The 23,941-nt window shown below is 41.4% G+C and overlaps 2 protein-coding genes across 3 annotated transcripts; both read left to right on the top strand.

The window, feature by feature from the left end:
- The first annotated feature begins 3,849 nt into the window (after positions 1-3,849).
- Positions 3,850-17,373, top strand: LOC121514682 (mixed lineage kinase domain-like protein). 2 transcript variants are annotated; one of them, XM_041794911.1, is made up of 12 exons: positions 3,850-3,955; positions 7,180-7,633; positions 7,726-7,824; positions 11,570-11,747; positions 13,011-13,070; positions 14,331-14,431; positions 14,518-14,653; positions 14,997-15,081; positions 15,170-15,312; positions 15,538-15,587; positions 15,767-15,907; positions 16,993-17,373. In XM_041794911.1, exons 2-12 carry the CDS (start codon positions 7,186-7,188, stop codon positions 17,040-17,042), a joined length of 1,491 nt encoding a protein of 496 aa, XP_041650845.1. In that variant the 5' UTR covers positions 3,850-3,955; positions 7,180-7,185; the 3' UTR covers positions 17,043-17,373. The 2 variants fall into 2 exon arrangements, with proteins under 2 accessions (XP_041650845.1, XP_041650846.1); XM_041794912.1 differs by lacking the exon at positions 13,011-13,070.
- Positions 17,374-18,454: 1,081 nt separating this feature from the next.
- On the top strand, positions 18,455-23,465 carry LOC121514548 (E3 ubiquitin-protein ligase TRIM39-like). Its single transcript, XM_041794697.1, has 2 exons — positions 18,455-18,544; positions 18,634-23,465. The coding sequence occupies exon 2, from the start codon at positions 18,639-18,641 to the stop codon at positions 20,040-20,042; it is 1,404 nt and encodes a 467-aa protein (XP_041650631.1). The 5' UTR covers positions 18,455-18,544; positions 18,634-18,638; the 3' UTR covers positions 20,043-23,465.
- The last annotated feature ends 476 nt before the right edge of the window (positions 23,466-23,941 follow it).

Genomic DNA, 23,941 nt, shown 5'->3' on the forward strand with positions numbered 1-23,941 from the left:
CCAGTTTGTATTGTTGATTCTCCAGCTTCCTGTCCTGCTTGGCGAGCTTCCTCTCCTTCTCTTCCAGCTTCTGTACCTGGTAAACATGCAGAGCGGCTGATAGCGTGACGAAGCAATCGGTGAGACTTTTATTCAGGTCGTCCAGCTCTTCTGTATAGTTGGCAGCTTTTATCAGTTTGTTAAACACATGTGCATCGCTGACTTTGTGGGCCAACTTATCTGCACGTGTCACAACTTCGTCGAGTTTCCCGATGGCTTCTTTCACATCCTCGGGAAGTTGTTCCATGGTATCTTCTTTGATGAAACTTGTGAGTTTCTTCAAAGCCTCGAGTCTCTGGTAAACATGTGGGCACCGCTCTTGATTTTTCTTAATCGTTTCAACAAGATAGTAGAGGTTCCGGAAGGGTGTGTAGATCTCCATGATCAACTAAAAAACAAATGATAAGGCTTTTTTTCCTCAGTAAATGAAACCATTCTTTAAAAACTGCATTAAAAATTTACTCAGTCTAATATTTGTCTCATACTGAAGTTTGTTTGATGATCTGAAACATTTCTTTCTCTTTCTTTCTTGCCCTGGCTCTTAGAGGAGTGTATAAATTAAATATTGCTAATAAAAAATCTCTTACTGTAAAGTGGAGCAGTCCGTCTCAATGCAGGTGTGTGTCTGTGAAATAAAGGGCTGTTTCTTTATCATACCGATTATATGCTGATACATTATCTTCCCCTCCTCCAAGCATCATAAATGTTGACTTGCCAGTCACGTCCCATATGTAGATTACAGAAAATGAATGCCTCCCTCCAACACACACCAGCCATGCCATCATAAACAGGCTCTTTGTCCGTTACAGGTGTGTCTTCAAAGGTGTTTGGCTCAGCTGGCTCCTTTCAGTTCTTTACTGTGGCCCTGGCGATGACCTGCAGTTACACAACTCAGAGATTTATGACTTCATAGTGCAATCAAACTATCATCACGAAAGTGCATCAGTACATCCACCCAGATAAAATCGAGATTAAACAGACTTATTCTTCTCTGCCTTACCGCAAGAAATAATGAAAATTAAAAAGCATAAAGGCTGCAAAGTGACGTCACTGTCTCCTCGTAACAGCTCTAAACTTTCAGCAGTTTCTGGATTTTCTTTATCAGACGAGAAGGAGATAATCGAAACAAAAATCCTGATACATTTGTGCTATAATTTGCTTATAGTGTGTTTAGATGTTTGCAAAAGATTAAACTAAATATAAAGTGCTCTGTCTATTATGCAGAGGTGGACCTGACCAGAGGTTTAGCTGGGCCCCTGATAAATCCAGAGAATGGACCCTGATAAACTCAGAGAATGGACCCTCATAAACCCAGAGAATGGCCCCCGATAAACCCTGAGAATGGCCCCTGATAAACCCAGAGAATGGACCCTGATAAACTCAGAGAATGGACCCTGATAAACCCAGAGAATGGACCCTGAGAAACACAGAGAATGGACCCTGATAAACCCAGAGAATGGACCCTGATAAACCCAGAGAATGGACCCTGATAAACCCAGAGAATGGACCCTGATAAACCCAGAGAATGGACCCTGATAAACCCAGAGAATGGACCCTGATAAACTCAGAGAATGGCCCCTGATAAACCCAGAGAATGGACCCTGATAAACCCAGAGAATGGACCCTGATAAACTCAGAGAATGGCCCCTGATAAACCCAGAGAATGGACCCTGATAAACTCAGAGAATGGCCCCTGATAAACTCAGAGAATGGCCCCTGATAAACCCAGAGAATGGACCCTGATAAACCCAGAGAATGGACCCTGATAAACCCAGAGAATGGACCCTGATAAACCCAGAGAATGGACCCTGATAAACTCAGAGAATGGCCCCTGATAAACTCAGAGAATGGCCCCTGATAAACCCAGAGAATGGACCCTGATAAACTCAGAGAATGGCCCCTGATAAACCCAGAGAATGGACCCTGATAAACTCAGAGAATGGCCCCTGATAAACCCAGAGAATGGACCCTGATAAACTCAGAGAATGGCCCCTGATAAACCCAGAGAATGGACCCTGATAAACCCAGAGAATGGACCCTGATAAACCCAGAGAATGGACCCTGATAAACTCAGAGAATGGACCCTGATAAACCCAGAGAATGGACCCTGAGAAACCCAGAGAATGGACCCTGATAAACCCAGAGAATGGACCCTGATAAACCCAGAGAATGGACCCTGATAAACCCAGAGAATGGACCCTGATAAATCCAGATAATAGACTCTGATAAACCCAGAGAATGGACCCTGATAAACCCAGAGAATGGACCCTTATAAACCCAGAGAATGGCCCCTGATAAACCCAGAGAATGGACCCTGATAAACCCAGAGAATGGACCCTGATAAACCCAGAGAATGGACCCTGATAAATCCAGATAATAGACCCTGATAAACCCAGAGAATGGACCCTTATAAACCCAGAGAATGGACCCTGATAGACCCAGAGAATGGACACATGATAAACCCAGAGAATGGACCCTGATAAATCCATTTTTTGTTTTTGCTATTTTTATTGGCCACTTTCCAACGTTTTTTGCAGCTTCTCTTCAGTTTGTGACACTTTTTGCCACTTATCCATTTTTTGCTGTTTGTCTCCAAATTTTGCCAAAATTTTTTAACTTTTTTGCCACTTTTATTCCATTTCTGCTGCATCTTTTCTGCCACGGAAAGCTTTCCGTGTTGTTTTTGGCCTATATTTTATAATGAAACATGGCCTAGTTCTAATAAACTGCTGCTACACTATTGCTACATCTAAGCTCACCTCTGCACTGGCGGCAGCCATTGCTATGAGCTGTCAGCAGCTACACTGTTGAGTTAATCCTTGCCTGTAGCTTTCAGCTCGTTCTCTTCAAATGACGCTGATTTGCACTAACATAGTTTCGAGCTTATCAAGATGGATTTGCCTGAAGACAGACTGACAAATCCCTCTTCTTTACAAGGGTGGATGACGTGTACAGCAGAGTAAAATATAGAGAATAATTTATTAAATACATACACTACAAACAGGATTATGAAATGAATGCAGTCCTACTCACAATAGCAATAATATGTGATTATTTGAATTTAATTCATCACATAGCCTGTGATTTATTAGATAGTTAAAAAATACCCAACATTACTTATTCAATGTGCAGTAAGTAAATGCCACTCTCAGGGGATTCTCAGCTGAAACAATAGGAGAATTTAAGACAGGCACTGCTGTGATGCATCCACCTCTGTGGTGGACTTCCTGTTTTGAAATGAGGACTCTTTGTTAAAAACTCATAAGTGGTATCACTAAACAGTAAACAGCTGTTTTTGTTTCATTGATAGATTTCTCATAACGAGAGAGAAAAGCTGTTAAAAGTGGCCTCCCTGTCTGATGCTGTGAGCTGGTCTGGTCTCTGCTCAACCAGGGAATGTCTAGTGTGTGTGCAACTAAACATGAGCTCCTGAAAGTGTAACTGCTGTCACATTAACCACAGATAAGCAGACACTAATTCAGAAATGATAGGAGTGAACTCTTTAGATGTTGAAGGTCGAATGTCATTATTTCCTGATACTCATAGCTAGCTACCTGATCCAGTTTGATACCAAAATTTCCCTGCATCATTAGAGAAATGAGATGTTTTAGGCCTGCTCCTGATTCTACATAACTCCTGTGGTTAGTGTAGTTTCCCATGAGACAGATCATCAGAGCGACAGTTCATCATGGAGCTCTGCTGCTGCCCTCCTGAGGTGAGTTATGCTTCAGCTTCAAGGTGAAAACTAACAGCTGCTGGGTGTGTCCAAGTGCTGAAAGAGAGGAGGGGACAGACTGAAGAAAGGAAGAGGAAGTGTTGAACAGCAGAGGGAGGAGGGGACGCCTCACAGAAGACAGTTTCATTTTCACCAGTGTTTCACTGAGAAACTACAACAGTGATTGAACTCAACTTACAGGTAAATAATCTATGATTTATTATCTTTACAACGTTTACTTACTTAGAGCTTTGCATGCGTCTTCATCATAAATGTGAGCAGGTTAACAAAGAGTGTACCGTGAATGCCTTCTTGACTTCAGTAAACAAAGCAGTGCCGTCACACTGAATTGTTTAAAGAGCAACTTTTCTCACAGACCCACCCTGGTGTTAAATCTATCCCTGTGTGAACCAGGTTAAATCTGACAAACACACAAAGACGAGTTATTCACTCCAGGGCATCAGAGAGAGAAAATAACCTGAGTGTAGTCTTTAAACTTGGATGGAGGCTCCTCCTCAGCTGCTCTAGGGCAGAGATAACACCACAGAGTAATTAGGACAAGTTTTTACCTGCCAAAGAAGAAAGAAAGCAAATCTAGAGAGGTAAAGTTCAAGATTATCTGGTGCAAATTTATACAAAAAAGCAATACTGCATGGTGTTTGAGGTTCTATGAAAGTTTAGTTTGTAACTGAAATATGACTCCTGCACAAGGAAAACTGCAAATGAAAAGGCTAAATATGATGAGGAAAAAAGCAACAAAACAGGACTTTCAGAGCCTCTCATAACTTTTAAAAGAAATAAAACCTTACAACTCACCCAAACTGACCTCCAAAGCAGCCAGCTTAACAACATCAATGCAGCTTGTGGGTATTTTACTGGAGGCAACCTGATCTGTAATTATTGAACATGTTTGATATTTATGACTCCATTGGAGGCTCCAGCTGGGCAACGTGAGCAGTAAAGATACAGTAATGACAGCGTACACAGGAGGATTATTTGGGCAAAAAGTCGATGGTGACAGTACACAAATTAGACCTGCACAGTAAACTGGTTAAAAAAGCTGAGTTCAATTCAAAATTACAATTTCAGCTGTATTTTTCCATTTTCAAAAGATCATATTTTGAGTTCAAGTGAATTTACTTGATCACTTTCCGTATTTTTCATGTTGTAAGACTTATGATGACTTGTACTGATCAAGGGTAAGAAAACAGACAGGTAACATTGCTGTAAAAACAACACAGCAGGGTCAAACTGTTTCAACTCCATTAAACAGTCACAGAGTTGAACTAAAGCCATTCGACAGTCACAGAGTGACTCTGATGACCACTCAACAGTCACAGAGTCACTCTGATGACCATTCAACAGTCACGGAGTCACTCTAATGACCACTCAACAGTCATAGCGTCACTCTGATGACCATTCAACAGTCATAGCGTCACTCTGATGACCATTCAACAGTCACGGAGTCACTCTAATGACCACTCAACAGTCATAGCGTCACTCTGATGACCATTCAACAGTCACGGAGTCACTCTAATGACCACTCAACAGTCATAGCGTCACTCTGATGACCATTCAACAGTCACGGAGTCACTCTAATGACCACTCAACAGTCATAGCGCCACTCTAATGACCATTCAACAGTCACAGAGTCACTCTGATGACCACTCAACAGTCATAGCGTCACTCTAATGACCATTCAACAGTCACAGAGTCACTGTGATGACCACTCAACAGTCATAGTGTCACTCTAATGACCATTCAACAGTCACAGAGTCACTCTGATGACCATACAACAATCAGAACGTCACTCTGATGATCACTCAACAGTCAGTCACTCTGATGACCACTCAACAGTCACAGAGTCACTCTGATGACCACTCAACAGTCAGAGTCACTCTGATGACCACTCAACAGTCACAGAGTCACTCTGACGACCACTCAACAGTCACAGAGTCACTCTGACGACCACTCAACAGTCACAGAGTCACTCTGATGACCACTCAACAGTCAGTCACTCTGATGACCATTCGACAGTCACAGAGTCACTCTGATGATCACTCAACAGTCACAGAGTCACTCTGATGACCACTCAACAGTCACAGAGTCACTCTGATGACCACTCAACAGTCACAGAGTCACTCTGACGACCACTCAACAGTCACAGAGTCACTCTGATGACCACTCAACAGTCAGTCACTCTGATGACCATTCGACAGTCACAGAGTCACTCTGATGATCACTCAACAGTCACAGAGTCACTCTGATGACAACTCAACAGTCACAGAGATGACCATTCATACCTACCTCATGTTCATCAATCCATTTCCTTGCACTTTAGCTTGTTTGCTCATTAATTGATGTAGCACATAGCTAAAAGGTAGCTACTCTATCTTGCATACTCATTTGAGGATGTAGCATGTACTTAAAAAGTAGCACATCTGACTTGTTTTATCATTACATGATGTAGCAGATGGCAAACAGCTAGCCATATTTAGCCTTTCTACTCATTACCTGATGTTGCAGATAGCTAACTGCTAGCCACAATTAGCTTGTTTACTCGTTACGTGATGTAGCAGATGGCTAACAGCTAGCCACATTTAGCTAGTTTGCCCATCATTTGATGTAGTGGATGGCTAACAGATAGCCACTTTTAGCTTGTTTGCTCATTAATTGATGTAGAAGATGGCTAACAGCTAGCCACATTTAGCATGTTTACTCATTACGTGATATAGCAGATGGCTAACAGCTAGCCACATTTAGCTTTTGTACTCTACAGATATGGTTTCCAGTTTGTGAGATTAGTCTTTGGCTGTTGGTAAATGAATCTGTTGGTGTGTGGTCTCTCTTGATCACCACACTTTAAAAACAAAACAGCTGCCCCTTTTTTGGTGTCATGAGGTCTCTCACATTTTCTGAACCAGCTAAGATTATGAAAATACTGAAGTGTGTTCCATTCTTTACAGTGATAATTATGTGTTATAATCTCTAAATGATGCCAGCAGACACCCTGAAACCTTCTGCCAGAACAGAGGAGTTTAATCATCTGTGTAGTCTTTAGTCTGTTGTCCTTTGGCCTTAGAGGGATGAACGGTGACTCAGCGTTATGTTACACCGTCTTCATGTCAGCATGAATTATTGAGGCAGGATCTCCTCACTCACCTGAAAGCTCGGCTCAGCATTACACGCCTCAATGATTGGATTTGTTCTGACAGTCCTGTGGGAAATTATCTCTGCTTGTAGCATCAGATCATCTCAGTCAGTTCATCGATTTCACACCAGTATGGTTTGACAGGAGGCCGTGCTTAAACACTGATGATTCCTCCCTCTGAGCTCCTCTCCACGAGGACTTTGTAAATATTTACCCCTGCTAAGCTCCACAGTTTAGTAAGACTTGTCTGACATCTTTATCTCCGTGTCTCCAGCTGGTCATGGATTTTGTAGATCCCATCCTCTCTCTGGCCTCAGAGATCTACCAGCTGGTGGAGAATGTGAAGGCCAACAAGAAGCGCTGCCGCCGTGTCTCTCAGCGAGTCAAAGCCCTGGAGGAGCTGGTGTGGTCCATCAAACAGAGGGAAACCAGAAAGATCTCCTCAGACGTAGAGAAAGCTCTCCAGGAGCTCTGCATCACTCTGGCATCCGCTCAGGAGCTCATCAGGAAATACACCGCGGCCACCTGGATGGAACGCATCATCAACTCAGGCAGCCACGGAGACGAGTTCAACAGCGTGAACGAGCGGCTCAATGACGCCTTCCAGATCCTGTCTGGATCTCTGCAGGTGGAGCAGGGGAACATCCTGTACAAGGTGTTTGAGCTGACATCCAGGGAGAAAGAGGACGAGGTGGACGGGAGGGACGACGACGCAGAGCTGAAGAAAAGTGAGAACCAACTATATTTAAATCCTGCAGTTCTTCACGTTTAGTCCTGATTAAACCGGCAGTTTGTCACCCTGTGTGCTTTGTCTCCTCAGCACTCGAGACCTACATGAAGGACCAGCAGGAGAAAATCGACAAGATGCTGAAAGACTTCGAACTGGTCAAAATCAACGTGGTGAAGGTCATGGAGATGTGTAAGTACCCATCAGTATAAAGTAGAGCCCACATGTACGCGGGTATTTTCTCTCCTGTTTAGGCTCTCAAAAACATTATCGTCCACATGGAAATGCAAATGCATAATTTTCTGTGTCTTATAGAGCACACCATGTCAACAATAGTCCATTCAGGATAAAGCTGTTTTATAAAATACCCCTCCTAGTGTAACACTTCTTGTAGGCAAGGCCCCCTATAAAGGGGATTAAGGGGAGAGCTTTCTGGGGCACAGCCAAACTGGGGTCACATGGAGGTCAGCAAAATCATGGTCCATCATAAGATTAAGCAGTGATAACCAGTGAAAACAAATAAGGAATTTTATCTATTCATTCCGTAGTATAATATAGCCTTTTTAAAGATGTACACGCCTTTTATTAAACCAGAATGGCTGCTTTATTTGTCATGTTAACAATGTTGACACTGCATTAAACAATTAGGAATGCAATGGCAGATCTCTAAGCTAAGCCATGATGTGCACAAATGTCAGGATGCCAGAAAAAAAATCAGAGAACACTCTAACAACTTAAATTGAAAACAATAACATGATATCTTAGAAGTGGCAAACATGGGCAAAAAGGAGCAAAAACTGGATAAAAATGCCAAAAGAAAGGAGAAAAAAATGGGCTCAAAATTGCAACAATTTCTAAGGGGTGGAAAAATTGATCAAAAGTGCCAAATGGAAGGTAAAATTGGCAACAAATGGCAACAATTGCTTAGAAGTGGCAAAAATGTGATAAAAGTACAATAAAAGAAGGATACAAATGGACAAAGGGTAGTAACAATTGCTTAGGAGTGGCAAAAATGGGCAAAAAGCAACAAAAATGGGGTTGAAGTGCCATAAATAAAGGCTACAAGTGGGTGAAAAATGGTAACAATTTCTTAAATGTGGCAAAAATTGAATAAAAATGTCAAAAGGAAGGGTACAAATGAACAAAAATGGGCAAAAATTGCTTAGAATTGGCAAAATTGGCAATTTTATTTTTTTTAATAAAAGTCCCAAAAAGAAGTAGCAAACATGGGTGTAAAGTGGCTCAACTGGGTGTTAAGTGGCAAAAAAAAATTGGTATGAAGTGGCAAAAATGTGTGATAAGTGGCCAAAATCATTGAAAATAGGCCAAAATTGCTAAGAAGTAGTAAAAATGAGAGAAAATGGAAAAAAACTATCTAAATGAAGTGGCTCACATAGATGCAAAGTGGCAAATATGGGCGAAAAGTGGCAAGTAATAGCAAAAAGGACAACAAATGTCATAAAAAATATTAAAAGTGGCAAAATGAAGTGGTACAAATGGGCAGAAAAGTGGTTAAAGTTAATAGAGTAAAGATCTCCAACATCAGAACCAAATAATAATCAACATAAAAACATTAGCCAGGATGCTAGCACACAACTTAAGCAGAATCCATACTCTGGGTTTTTTTTTTTGTTTTTTTTTTTAAGGGGTCATTCTCTGGATTGGTCAGGGGCCCATTCTCTGGGTTGGTCAGGGGCCCATTCTCTGGATTGGTCAGGGGCCCATTCTCTGGGTTGGTCAGGGGCCCATTCTCTGGGTTGGTCAGGGGCCCATTCTCTGGGTTGGTCAGGGGCCCATTCTCTGGGTTGGTCAGGGGCCCAGACAATTCTTTGGGCAGCCCTCCTAACAAAACCCTAGCCAACATTAAAAATGTCACAAAGGTGTGTTTTCAGTGAAACCCCAAACTGCTCAGAAAACCTCAGTTTTCAGAAAAAGCCGCCTACATGTGGACAGGAGATGAATGATGATCACTACTTTGAACCCGTTTGTGTTGTTGATGCTCTGTGAAGCACGTTTACATGTTCAGTAATGTCTGTAATGGTTTTCCTCCCTGGAGCTGGTCCACCTGCTGATCACAGAGTGAGTCTGTCCCCCTGGTTTGAAGTGCTGCTTCCTTTCTATTTCAGCATCTTTGTCTCGGAACCAGATTCTGAAGCTCAGATTGGCTCAAAAAAGCTTCCTCAAGTCTTTGAACTCTCTGACTCTGAAGGTTTCTACCTGAGATATAGCCAGCAGTCTTTCAAAACGTCTGTGTTCAGGGAGTCAGAAAAGTTGCCATGTGTCTGTTTGGTTTGAAAACCAAAAAGAGGAAGTCAACTTTGTTTATTTTTGGAAACAAAGCCTCAAAAACTAAGCTGTAAAGAACAGTCCTGCGCTACTCTGCCTCTGATTGGCTGTTTGTCTGAAGCTGAGGTTAGACTACATGTTTTCAGCACAGTTATGTCCCAGTCTAACAGTCATACTGTTCCATAACTATTGTAACAGACAAAAAAACCCCATCTAGTCTGTCCTTGGCTCTAACCAAACCGATTCAATCAACAAAGACAGCAAGTATTAACCAATCAGAGGCCGACGAGAGCATGAGGGATGAAAATACAGAACAAATCACACCTGTATCGACTCAGACGAGAAGTTTTAACATCTTTCACAGACTTTTCTGTCCCCTCCAACGCCACCATAACATAATACAGATACCATGTCTATAAAAAGTATTACCTCTGTGGATGTTTTGCCCTTTTATTGATTTATAAATCAGTCAGGTCAATATAATTTAACCTGTAATGACAAAAAACTGCAAAAAAGAACTCTTACATGTCAAAGTAAAAGCATAGTCTCACAGTTAGTGAAATTGGGATCACCTGAGGTCAGTGAATGTGTCTCAGTGATTGCAGTATAAAGACACCTGTGTCTGGAAGGTCCATTCACTGGTTAATTAGTATTTCTGGCTACCATTACACCATGAAGACAAAAGAACACTCCAAGTGACTCAGAGAAAAGGTTATTAAAAAGTCTAAGTCAGAGGATGGATACAAAAACATTCCCAAGGCTCTGAACATCCCCCAGAGTTCAGTTAAACCCATCATGAAGAAATGAAGGAATATGTCACATGTGTAAATCTACCTAGATCAGACCGTCCTCGCAAACTGAGTGAGCGTGCAAGAAAGAGACTAGAGAGAGAGGACACCAAGACACCTATGACTACTCTGAAGGAGCTTCAAGCTTCAGCAGCTGAGATGGGAGAGCCTCTGCAGACAACAACTGTTGGCCGGGTTTTTCACCAGTCAGAGATTTATGGGAGAGTGGCAAAGAGAAAGACACTGTTGAAGAAAACTCAGATTCAATCTGGACTAGGGTTCACCAGACGGCATGTGGGAGACTCCATGGTCAAGAGGGAGAGAGTTCTTTGGTCTGATGAGACCAGAATGAAGCTTCGGACACCAAACACTGACATCACCACAAACACACCATCCACGGAGCACGGTGGTGGAAGCATCATGCTGTGGGGATGCTTCTCAGCAGCCAACACTGGAAGGCTTGTAAAGGTATAAGGTAAAGTAAATGCAAAAAATATAGGAAAATCCTGGGTGACAATCTTGTTCAGTCTGCAAGAGAACAACGGCTATCCACACAGACTCAGAGCTGTGACTAGAAGGGGGTGAATATTTATGCAGTCACTCATTTTACATTACAGACTTTTATTTAATTGACATTTCTTTGTAGAACTCTGTTTTCACTTTGACATTAAAAAGTTTTTTTTTTGTAATTTTTTGTTCAACAAAAGCAAAATTATATTGACCATGATTGATTTATAAAATCAATAAAAGGGTAAAACATCAAAGGAGGTAAATACTTTTTACAGGCACTATATTTATAATTGTGATGTTGATGGATGCCAAAGCCAGCCCAAAGACTAATTTGTGTCTGTGTGTTTTTTCAGTGAACAAACCCAGCGCCACAGATGAAGCCATCCGAATGATCAAACCAGAGGAGATTAAGTACGAATATCCCAAAAAGCCCTTCATGACCACGGCAACCTCGGAGGTCTACAAAGGACAATATCACGGCTTCAAGGTCGCCATCAAGAGATACACGGACCCTGTGAACACCAGCCCCAGGTCTGTGACTGATCTCAGAGCTTTACTGCACTAAAACTGCAGGAAAAAGTCCTTTTTTACATAGTAAATAATCTGCATGCAGACGTCAGGACTGGATTTGGTACTAACACTGCCTGCCTGGGAGATGGGTGCTTCCTCTGTTGGTTTTTGAGGTTTTTACATTCTCCTGGGAAGGTTTTAATCTTTGAGGGGAGTTTTTAATGGTAGTTGGTCTAAAGAGTAAGGGTGTTGCATGCTGTAAAAGTAGGTGAACACTCCATTTTTGGGTCACAAATGCATCTGACTTGGCCTTCACTAAACTGCAGGCCAAATCAGCATTCAAACATTTATAATGTGCTAGCATGTCCTGTGCACTTAAGATGCCTCTATGCTTCATCAGAACTGCCTCTTGTATGATGAAATGCCTTCTATTTTCACCTTTCTGATACATGGTGAGTGGAGGAGCTTTAAATTAAAAGTAATCATAAAAAGAAACCTTTGAAATAAATTCTTTGTAATAAGCAACATGCATTTTTTTCAAGATCAGACTGATATGAAGGATCTTCAGATTTGCAGAATGTTCTAAAAACTTGAGCAAGATTGATTGATGCAAAATTGAAGCCTTAAGTTCTTGCAATCACTCACCCAGAAAATGTGAACAGGGTGTAAAGCTAAGATAAGTTATGGCCTGTTTAACTAACAGCAATGAAAACTGACTTCTGCTAAGACAAACAATACCTGTGCCAAGTGTGTCTTACAACCAGTTCATACATTTTTGAGTGGGCGTGGCTTAATCCTGTGGATTTGATTGTATGTGAAAGAGCTGTAACGATACCAAATACTCAAGCTTTGATAACCTAAAATAGCATGTAAACATTCCCTGCCTGACTGTGAAGTTTGGTGGAGGGGTGATAATGGTATGGGGCTGTTTTTCAAGGTCTGGGCTAGACCCCTTATCTCCAGTGAAGGCCAATCTTAATGCTTCAGCATACAAAACATTTTAGAAAATGCTATGCTTCCAACTGTGTGGCAACAGTTTGGGGAAGGCCCTTTTCTGCTAAAGGCAGGCCAGCTCCATATTAAAGTACATGAATTTGAATACAATGCCATTACGGTCCCTGTGGTGTAATGGCCAGGTGACTGAATACTTTTGTCCGTGTAGTGTAGCTTGATTCCACCTTGCTCTTCCTTATCAACCCTTTGTAAAGGTGTGTTTGTTTCTAAGAAGCGGTTCTGGTGAAGGATAGCAGTAGCTGTTGTCTATCAATATTTGTAACTTTGCAGAACTGACACCACAACAGTCACCGACTCTTCATGCTGCGATTGGTTGGCTCTGCAGGTGAGGTGAGAAAGTCATTAAAACGAGCTCTACCTTTACAGCTGCACCATTAAACTCATTCTAAAAATAAAACACTAAACTTTATTTGGATTTAAGGAATAAAAGAAAATAAAACTGGATTTTAATATTTTTATTTCTACACATAGTTTTTGCTACTTTTATCTGTTTTCTGAAGAAGAAAAAAAAGCTTTAACCATGTTTCATTACACTGTCATATGAACGTGATGATTGACTTCCTTTTGAAGGTAAGCCCAAACTAGATAGACACCTGAGGATGCAGCAATTTGTAGATTATTTTCTAGAGGGCTGCTAAGCGGGGGTAAATGAAGTTGGGGTGGAAATATTTGAATGTTTTACATAAGCCTTCAAATTTGAGTAAATTTGAAAGGATTTTTCCTTCGGTAAGTAAGTTCATTCCATCCGTCATCCATTGTTTATTCATCCATCCATCCATCCATCCGTCTATCCATGGTATATAAGTCCACCCATCCATTCATAATTTATCATCCATTGTTTGTCCATCCATCCATCATTTATTGATCCATCCATCATCCATCCATCCATCATTTAGTGATTAGTGATCCATCCATCCATCCATCCATCCATCCATCCATCCAACCAACCTCCCATTCGTCCATCCATCGTTTATTCATCCATCCTTCCGTAATCCATTTATCCATCAATCCTGGATCAATTCAGTCATCCATCCATCCATCCATCCATCCATCCATCTCGCATCCATTCAGTCATCATCAGTCCATCCGTCTATCCATTGTTTATTCATCCATTCATAATTTATCATCCATATTTTATCATCCATCCATCCGTCGGTCCGTCCGTCCATCCATCCATCCATCCATCCAACCTCCCATTCGTCCATCCATCGTTTATTCTTCCATTCATAATTTATCATCCATCCATCCATCCATCCATCCATCCATCTATCAATGATCAGTTCAGTCATCCATCCATCCATCCATCCATCCAACTAACCATCCATGATTAATCCTTCCTTCTATCCATCCATCCATCCAAAACATTTCAAAATATTTTGGAGGTTTTAGGTCTCCAAAGGAGAAGAATTTACAGAAGTTTTAATTTCATAAGCATGAAAAATTAAATCTCCTCTTCCTCTACAGGGAGTGATAAATGAGTGATAAATATGAGCACGTTATCATATTTGCACAAACCTTCTTGTCATTTGTGTTGTTATGTGTGATATAATGCTCATTTTTAAATGTTCTGGCCGTTTTGTCCTCAAACAGGGAGGTGCGCTCTGTTTTCCAAAAGGACGTAGAGACCATGCGACGGTTTGAGTCGCCCAACATCCTTCGCATGTTTGGTATCTGCGTCCAGGACGAGGAGGGTGAGTGAGCCCTGTGAATCACCAAACATCAGGCTCATAATCACTTTGTAATTATTTTAACATGTGATTTTCTGTCTTTTTACCAGGACCAGAGCCTCAGTTCCTCATCATCATGGAGTACTGTGAGAAGGGGAGTCTCCGGCAGGTTCTGGACTCCTCCAGCAGACTGTCGTGGACAAGGAAAGCTAGCATGTGTCTGGGCGCGGCACAAGGACTCTACAGGTCTCAGTGAATACACGTCTGGATTATTGACTGGATATAAAGATGGATAACATGTCTTTGTATCCTACTATTGTGCAAGAATGAAGCCAAAATATGCCTTTCACAAGCAGGAACCACGTTAAAATTACTAATGAACCATCAAAGCTCCCTCATGTGGCTCCAGTCCATGTTTTTCAGACATAGATGGATCACAAATAAAGGACAGGGTCATTTTTTTTTACATGTTGTTGCTCAGTAGATACTCTGGACTCACATATAAATGTAAAAAAAAAAACCGTAAGTGTTTATTTAATGATTTGTCTTCTTTGTAATCAGGAAATTCTCCCTGTTATATTATTTGCAGACTGCATCAGACAGAAAAAAAGTCCAAGGTTCATGGATGCATCAACAGCAGCAAGTTCCTCGTGGCTGAAGGCTACATCGTCAAGGTACTGGGCACAGTGCATGCTGGGATTTCTGACTTGATGGTAAATCTAAGAGTTTTGGGGAAGTGAATGTAGTCTTGATGTTTTCCAGCTGGGAGGATTTGAGCTGGCTAAAACGGAGACATCTCTGAAAAAAGCCTCAAAGGACAAAGAGATCCGCTCGGTGTGTTACTCGTCTCCTCAGATGCTCGACAACATCAACCACATCTACAGCAAAGAGTGTGAGATGTACAGGTCAGATACCAGCATCCAGAGACCTCAGTCTCTCCCAAGACTTATGCACCTAACATTTGATTTAATGCTTATATGGATAAATAATGTATAACAGACTAGTTATGATGTGTTGTGATGGTAAGATAATGCACAGTGAAGCACCAGAAGTGAACGCACATTTTAGTGGACATGAATTTTATAGAACAGATAAAAATGTCCCCCTCGTGTGGCTTTTTTGTCTTTCAGTTTTGGGATCGTGCTGTGGGAAATAGCAACACGGAAAAAACCTTTTGATGGTGTGTGGTTGCAAAACAACCGGGTCCACTTTATTCCAGACACTACTTTTCTTATCTTAGGTTACACTGTATGCTGATGATATGCTGATACTTATTTATAAAGATAATATTTTAGGGTCTTCATTAAAAGAAAAGGTCTCCTGCTTTTACATGTTCAAAGTTTTCCCATTTTCTCCCAGGTTGTTCGAGTAAGGACATTTATCAGAAAGTTTGCAAAGAGAAGTTTATGGAGCCGCTCCCTGACGACTGTCCCGAACCACTGGCAAGTTTGATCAATGCCTGTCGGGCCAGCGACAGCTTCCAGAGACCGTCTGCTGGAGGTAAAACAAATTTCACATCTGTGGTGGAGCAGGGATGGCAAAAAAAAACAAACACTGTAGAAGTGTCTTTTTGGATGCCCACTATGGCACAGGAAACATGATAAAATGCAGTGTAAAGGGTGCTCCCTGTAAACAAAACATTAAACGCTAATCCAGGATGCTTTTCAATTAGACACAACTTCAAAAAGTGGCCACTAGGGTGTCCTTCCAGTGGACTGAACTTACTTAAGTGCCTTCTTTTTGCCTTTCCCAAAAAAAAAAAAAAAAAACTTGGTAGAGTGCAAACTAGGGTGCCATTCGAGTGGACACACCATAATAAAGTGCTCTCTAGGGTGCCCCTCCAATGGACAAAACATGATAAGGTGCCCCATAGGCTGCCACATAAGAGGACAAAGCATGAAAAAGTTCATTCTAGGATGCCATTCCAGTTGACATGATGCGATAGAGTGTCCTCTAGAGTGCCACTTCAATGGGCAAAACATCATAAGGTACCCCCTAGGCTGCCATGTAAAAGGACAAAACATAAAAATGTTCCCTCTAGGGTGCCCTTCCAATGGACAAATATGATAAGGTGCCCTTTAGGGTGCAGTTCAAGTGGCCAAAACATGATAAAGTGCCCACTAGGTTGCCATTCAAACAGACAAAACATAATAAGGTGCCCTCTGGAGTGCCCCGCCTTCTAAGCTGCCATTATAGTGGACTGAACTTAGTCCAGTGCCCACCACGGTGCTTTTTCTTCCGACAGAATCTGATAAAGTGCCCTTCCCAGATGACCAAGCCCCATTGAATCCTATTCTAGATCTTCTTTATGTTTTACTGTAAATGAACAACTTTGCTATGCTTGTGTGAAGATGAGAGTTTAGCAGGAAAATTTATCTGATTCCCCTCAATGAAAATGTAAGTTAGTCAGTTTAAACTTCAACACAAATCACTCATAACCAAACTCACAAACACTTAACCTACAGAAGCTTTTACAGTGCTGTAATGCTTTAGTAACTTCAGAAAAATAAACTGTAAATAATATCAGTAATTCTAATCGTTGTCCTTGTTGTTGTCTGTGTTTTTTTTTTTTTTTTTTTTTGCAGTGCTGGTGGATAAACTTCGTAGTGTGGTGGCACAGTTAGAGGAGCAATGAAACTCAACATCAGCAGTGCTCAGGAGAAGAAATCAAGTTCTCATGTCTTTAAACATGTCTGTGATATTCTCAAAGCTACACCAAAAAGAAGTTTACTGGCACTGAAAGCCATATGTTTGTGTTGAAGTTTACTGTACCTCTTCAAACCAGGCACACTGGACCTTTAAAAATGTTTTTTACAGATTGTGTTAAAGAGCTAAAGTAGTTTGGGTTCGTTACAACACTGTGGTTTTTGTGCAGAACGTATGTATGAGCCTCCTAATAGACGGTATTCACCACAATGTATGTTCTTTATCATCCAAATCAGAATAAAACAAGTTTTTGGAAACCATGGAAGCCTAACGTAGATTAATTTGTTTTAGCTGTGTTAGTTATGTAGCTGTGTTACCTACACAGCTCATGTAACGTAGCTTTGTTTTTTCGTTTGCTTTAGTTATGTAGATATGTTACCTTCATAGATTATGTCGCTAATCTGGCTTAGTTAGCTTTAAGTTAGCTGCATTAGTTATGTAGCTATGCTAGCTTATATAACATAGCTTTGTTTGCTTTAGCTTTTAGCTGCATTAGTTATCTAGCTACGTCATTTTCATAACTTATGTAGCCAACGTAGCCCAGTAAGCTTAAGATTAATTGAGATTAGTTATGTAGCTATGTTACCTACGTAATTTAGGTAGCTAATGTAGCACATGGATGACTCATACAGGAAGTCCCAAAAGAGCCCAGAACAACATCTAAAGACCTGCAGGCCTCACTGACTCAGTTAAGGTCAGAGTTCATGATTCACCACCAGAAAGACACTGGGCAAAAATGGCATCATGGGAGAGTTCCAAGGCCAAAACCACTGCTGACAAAAAAGAACATAAAAGCTTGTCTCACATATGACTAAAAACATCCTGATGATCTCCTGCTTTCATCAAAAGACAAACATCATCAACAGTCAAACATGGTGGTGGCAGTGTGATGGTCTGGGGCTGCTTTGCTGCTTCAGGACCTGGACCACTTGCTGTGATTGATGGAACCATGAATTCTGCTCTCTACTGTGCTGTCTCTTTAGATGTGTTATGAGGTTGGATGTCTTTCAGTCGAGGACTTTCTTTGAGCTAGATCAAAAGAAAACAACCATCAAACTCTGAACTAATTCTGCTCATTGGTTGTGCCACAGTTCATCTACAGAGCATGCAAAATGCACCACTCCTCCCTGGTCTTCTTAGGGTAAGCCCTGTGTCTACTTCTGATAAAACCACTGGCCACACACGACCATCTGCACAGAGTAGATAGACCAACAACACACAGAGTATGTGGTCAAATCCCGCCCCCTCAGGCCATTTTATCCTCAAATAAAAGAAAACAGGCTGTCAGTCCACCTCACACAGAAGAGACACAGCATAAGAGCGAGCCACAGACCAAATCCTGACTGACTTCCACTGAGACAGGACGGCAGAAGAGGATTACTGGGAAGACTGGTTCTACTCAGATACTAGGAGTACTTCCACTTTAACCAGGTACTGAATCCACCATCTGAACCAGACTTAAAGTGAAAGGAACATTCAGGGACAGAGAGTGACTTCCTGTTTGTCTGCTTCCCTCTGAGATGGAATGGCGTCCAAGTTTGAGGAGGATCTGAGCTGTCTGCTCTGTCAGGACATCTTTAAAGACCCTGTCATCCTGTCCTGCAGCCACAGCTTCTGTAGAGCGTGTGTGGAGAACTTCTGGAAGGAGAAGGAGGACAAGGAGTGTCCTCTGTGTAAGAAGAGAATGCCAAAGACGTTTATGCCGACCTTTGCTTTAAAGAGTCTGTCTGAGACTTTTCTTCTCTCTCTCTCTCTTCTGGAGAGAGATCAGAGATCTTCAGAGGATCTCTGCGGTCTCCATCATGAGAAGCTCACACTCTTCTGTCTGGACCATCAGGAGCCGGTGTGTTACATCTGCAGAGATTCAGAAAATCACACAGAGCACCGATTCAGAGCCATGGATGAAGCTGCAGAAGAACACAAGAAGAATCTTGAGGAAACTCTGCAGCCCTTAAAGGAGAACTTAGAGGCTCTCAAAGAAGTCAGAGTAAAGTTTGATCAAACAGAAGCTCACATGGAGGTCCAGGCCAAAGACACGGAGAGACAGATCAAGGAGCATTTCAAGCAGCTTCATCAGTTTCTTGCAGAGGAAGAGGAGGCAAGGCTGCATGCACTAAGGGAGGAAGAGGAGCAGAAGAGGCAGAGGGTGAGGGAGCAGACAGAGGCTCTGAGTGCACAGATAGCAGCTGTTTCAGACACAGTCAGAGCCACAGAGGACGAGCTCACAGCCCAGGACTTCCCGTTCCTGAAAAACTACAAGGCTGCAGAGGAAAGAGTCCAGCAGTGCACCCTGCTGGAGGAGCCACAGCTGCCCTCAGGAGCTCTGATAGATCAGGCCAAACACCTGGGCAACCTGGGCTTCAACATCTGGATCAAGATGAAGGACATGGTCTCCTTCACGCCCGTCATTCTAGACCCAAACACGGCTCATCCAGACCTCATCCTGTCTGAAGATCTGACTGGAATGAGACAAGAAGAGAGGCAGCAGCTTCCTGATAATCCAGAGAGGTTTAATGATCTCTGCGCTGTTCTGGGCTCTGAGGGATTTAGCTCAGGGACTCACAGCTGGGACGTCCAGGTTGGAGACAGTCCATGCTGGTCATTGGGAGTGTTAGCAGAGTCTGTCCAGAGAAAGGGAGAGATAAAGTCTGGATTATGGACGGTGTATTTCAATTCTGGCAAATACAGAGCATTCTCACCGTCACCTCCATCCTCTGATCTGTCAGTGGATACGAGACCAGAGAGGATCAGAGTGAATCTGGACTTTAACAGAGGAGAGCTGTCATTCTGTGATCTTGATTTTAACACTCTAATTCACACCTTCACTCACACATTCACTGACAGGATGTTTCCATACTTTATTACTGAGTATGACCGTGCACTGAAGGTTTTACCAAAGAAGATCTCTGTTACCCTGCGACAAAACTAAAACCACATTCAGAAGACTTTTGGGAGAATATTCTGTGGACCGACCAGGCAAAAGCTGAGAGGTTCATCATACATTTGACTAAAAAGCTCCTGATGATCCTCAAGACTTCTGGGAAAATATTCTGAAGACTGAGCAGACAGCAGGTGAACTTTAGAGTATATTCTGTGATCCACTTTCTGGAAAGATTTCCAGTTAGTACAGCAGCTGGCAAAAGTTTTCATACCCCTAGAACTTTTCCACATTTCTTCATGTTACAGCTACAAACATAAATATATTTTATTGGGATTTTGCGTGATAGACGTGCACAAAGTGGCAAATAATTGTGAAGTGGAATGACAATTATAAATGGATTTCAAAATGTTTTACAAATGAAAATCTGTGTGGTGTGGTGTGCAAAAGTATTCAGCCCCTGAAGTCTGATACCCATGAAAACAATCCAGTGCAACCAATCACCTTCAGAAGTCACCTAATTAGTAAATAATGTGTGTAATCTAATCTCAGTCTAAATACAGCTGTTCTGTGAAGGCCTCAGATGGATGTTAGAGAACATCAGTGAACAAACAGCACCATGAAGACCAAGGTCAGAGAAAAAGCTGTGGAGAAGTTTTGTGGGGGACACACCAAACATGTGAAAGAAGGTGCCCTGAACACACCATCCCCACCGTGAAACATGGGGGTGGCAGCATCAGGGGGTAGCACAGGGGGGAAAAGGGTACTGATTACCCGGGCCCACAGTAGAGAGGGGCCCTTAAGGAGCCTGCAATGGTGTTTTTATTTATTTTTCCTTAGCATTTAGTGTCATTATTGAATCAAAAGTGACTAAATGAATCAGTCAACAGACTGAAATTAGTATCCAACAGAGTAAAATACAATACTGGGGGCCCCTGCTCCTCCCTTAAAAATGTCCAAATGATGTTGTCAATTGCTGCTGAATAATACAAGCCTAAAAAATTGCTCATAAATGGGGAAATTATGGTTCAAAAATACATTAAAATGCAGAGATATTTGTAAAAATGAGGCAACATTTGCTGCTCGGCTAGCTGGTAAAAGGAGGCCCTAAATCCCTAGCTACGCCCCTGGGCAGCATCATGCTGTGGGGATGCTTTTCTTCAGTCAGGACAGGGAAGCTGGTCAGAGTCAAATACAGGGCAACCTTTTTTTTAAAGATTTATTTTTGGCTTTTTTGCCTTTATTAGATAGGACAGTGGATAGAGTCGGAAACAGGGAAGAGAGTGGGGAGAGACATGCAGGAAATAGTGCCACGTACATGGCGTGCGCCTTAATCACTCGACTACTGGCGCGCCAAATACAGGGCAATCTTGAAGGAAAACCTGTTAGAACCAGCAAAAGACTTGAGACTGGGGCGGGGGTTGACCTTCCAGCAGGACGACCCTAAACTTACAGCCAAAGCTACAATGGAATGGTTTAGATTGAAGCATATTCATGTGTTAGAACAGCCCAGTCACAGTCCAGACCTAAATCCCAGTGAGAATCTGTGGCCAAACTTGAAAACTGCTGTTCACAGATGCTCTCCATCAAATCTGACTGAGCTTGAGCTATTTAGCAAAGAGGAATGGGCAAACAAATGTGAAAGCCATGTATAATTTTCCTTTCACTTCAAAATTATGCGCCACTTCATGTTGATCTCTCATATGAAATCCCAATAAAATATATTCATGTTTGTGGTTGTAACAAGAAGAAATGTGGGAAAGTTCAAAGGGTATTGATGCCTTTGCAAGCCACTGTATCAATGATTCCAGTGACCTTTGTAAATAAACTATTTTTAATTTCTGTCTTTTAGTATATGTAATCAAAATTGTTATGAAATGTGAAAAACGACCCATGCACTTCTCTTTCTGGAGAGCTGTATGCACACAGTGGAGACTAATGGACCCATCACCCCACTCACTGACCCAGGGTGGGGAAAATGTATTAATTCTGTTTTTCTTTAAAATGACTTGGCATCAGGGAGTGTTTTAGCTGAAGAGGCAGTGGTAAAATTCAGGCTGTATGGGGATGTGCAGGCCCTGCAGCTATACCAGCTAACACTAGCTATCACTACAGCTATTTCAGAAACATTACCAGGATAAAAAGAATCCAGAAAAGAAAAGAAAAGGAAGCTTTTTATACAGAGAGAGACTGCCAAACAAGGTTAGTATCAGACATTCCAGTAACTGAGTGTATGCCAACCTTTAATTCAACTTAAACCTTGAGCTTTTAATCTGAAGAAGACAAAGGAAAATATATTAGACTACCTTTTGCTTTTTTGTAGCTTAATGTTAAAGCACATGCTTTCTATTCAGTTCTCAGGTGAACATATATTAGACAGCTCAACTGAAACAGCTGTTTTTTGGAACAAGATGATTATGATCAAATAATAAATCATTTCAATTTTACACACTTGTGTATTTTTAAAAGGACTACATACAACCAAGTTCATCTAGTGCATCTAGTTAGTGACCACTGATGAGATGAGAAGCACAGCATCATTACACACCTCACTCACTCACTGAGTATTCCACTGATAATGAAGTGGAGATCAGGATTTAAAACAAAGCATTCAGTGTAGGTACAAGTGGCTTTAATTAAGCAATTTTAAAGCTCTCATCTTCATATTATAATATAACAATGTGCTTATCTGTAAATCCTTACATTTTTCACAAAACAACCACTGTGCTCTTCAGCTTTGATACTATTTCTATTTAATTTTATGCTATGCTCAGCTATTTATCCACTATTTTTAGCTGTTTTCAAGCTAATGTAGGCTATTTTAAGCTATTTTTTTACCTTTTCAGCTATTGTTATGCTATTTTTTTAGCTAGTTTATGCTTTTTCAGCTATTTAATGCTATTTTCAGGGATTTTCATGCTATTTTTACACTATTTAGCTATTTCATGCTATATTCAGGGTGTTTGAGGGCGAGCCTTGGGAAAAGGATTGCTGGTTGAGGTGGCGGACTATGATGGACTATGGACTATGATTCCAGTTAGAGAATCAAGGCACTTGTAGAGAGAGATCTCATTTGTCTTCCTTTAATGAAGATTGTTGGGCTTTACATCATTGTACAACATATGTGTGGTCTGAGAATGAAGAAAGGCAATAAAATGTATTACAGAAAAGAATGCTCAGCATATTATTCAGCAGTTAAACAATAAACATTCCTAAATATGCTGCCATATGTGCATATGATTTTAAGATTCACCAGTAATATTCCTAACGTATGTGCAAATTGCTACTTAAGCATAAAACGACAACAGAAATATAATACCAGTGGTGGAACAAACTGTACAAGTTCCAACATAACATTAGCAGAGGCAAAGCATGCTTAACAGCATGGAGTGCTGTTATATCAAAATGTAAACCACAGTGAATAATTCAACATTTAAGGCACGGTCACAATCACAACAATAAACTGAGCTGCAATATTGGCATTACAAACTAAATATTCATCATCAAGCCCTCACAAGCATTCAAATATAACTGCAGTGCTAGCAAGAGGCAGAGCTAACAACTACTGAGACACAGGTTACTTAGCTAACTCGAACTCACACAACATATTCCCATGTAACAGCACAAACTGGAATAATAAAATATCCATAACTAAAGCACTTACATTTCCTCAAGAACGTGCACATGATATGGGAGACACACATAAAGTCCATGCAGCTTCACACAGTCTGCTCACTAACTGGTCTGCTGCTTGTCAGTGTAGCTGAGCATGTCCTGACTTATTCAGACTGCGTTTCTGCTTTTTACCAGCAGATGGTGCTGTTGGACCTTGACCTGTAGGGCTTTCTCACACAGGGATTTCTTATGCTTTTTGCAGCTATTTTATGCCATTTAGCCATTTTATGCTATTTTCAGGGATTTTTATGGTGTTTTCAGCTATTTTTATGCAA

The sequence above is a fragment of the Cheilinus undulatus genome, linkage group 9 (genome assembly GCF_018320785.1).
Source record: "Cheilinus undulatus linkage group 9, ASM1832078v1, whole genome shotgun sequence".
Lineage (NCBI taxonomy): Eukaryota > Metazoa > Chordata > Actinopteri > Labriformes > Labridae > Cheilinus > Cheilinus undulatus.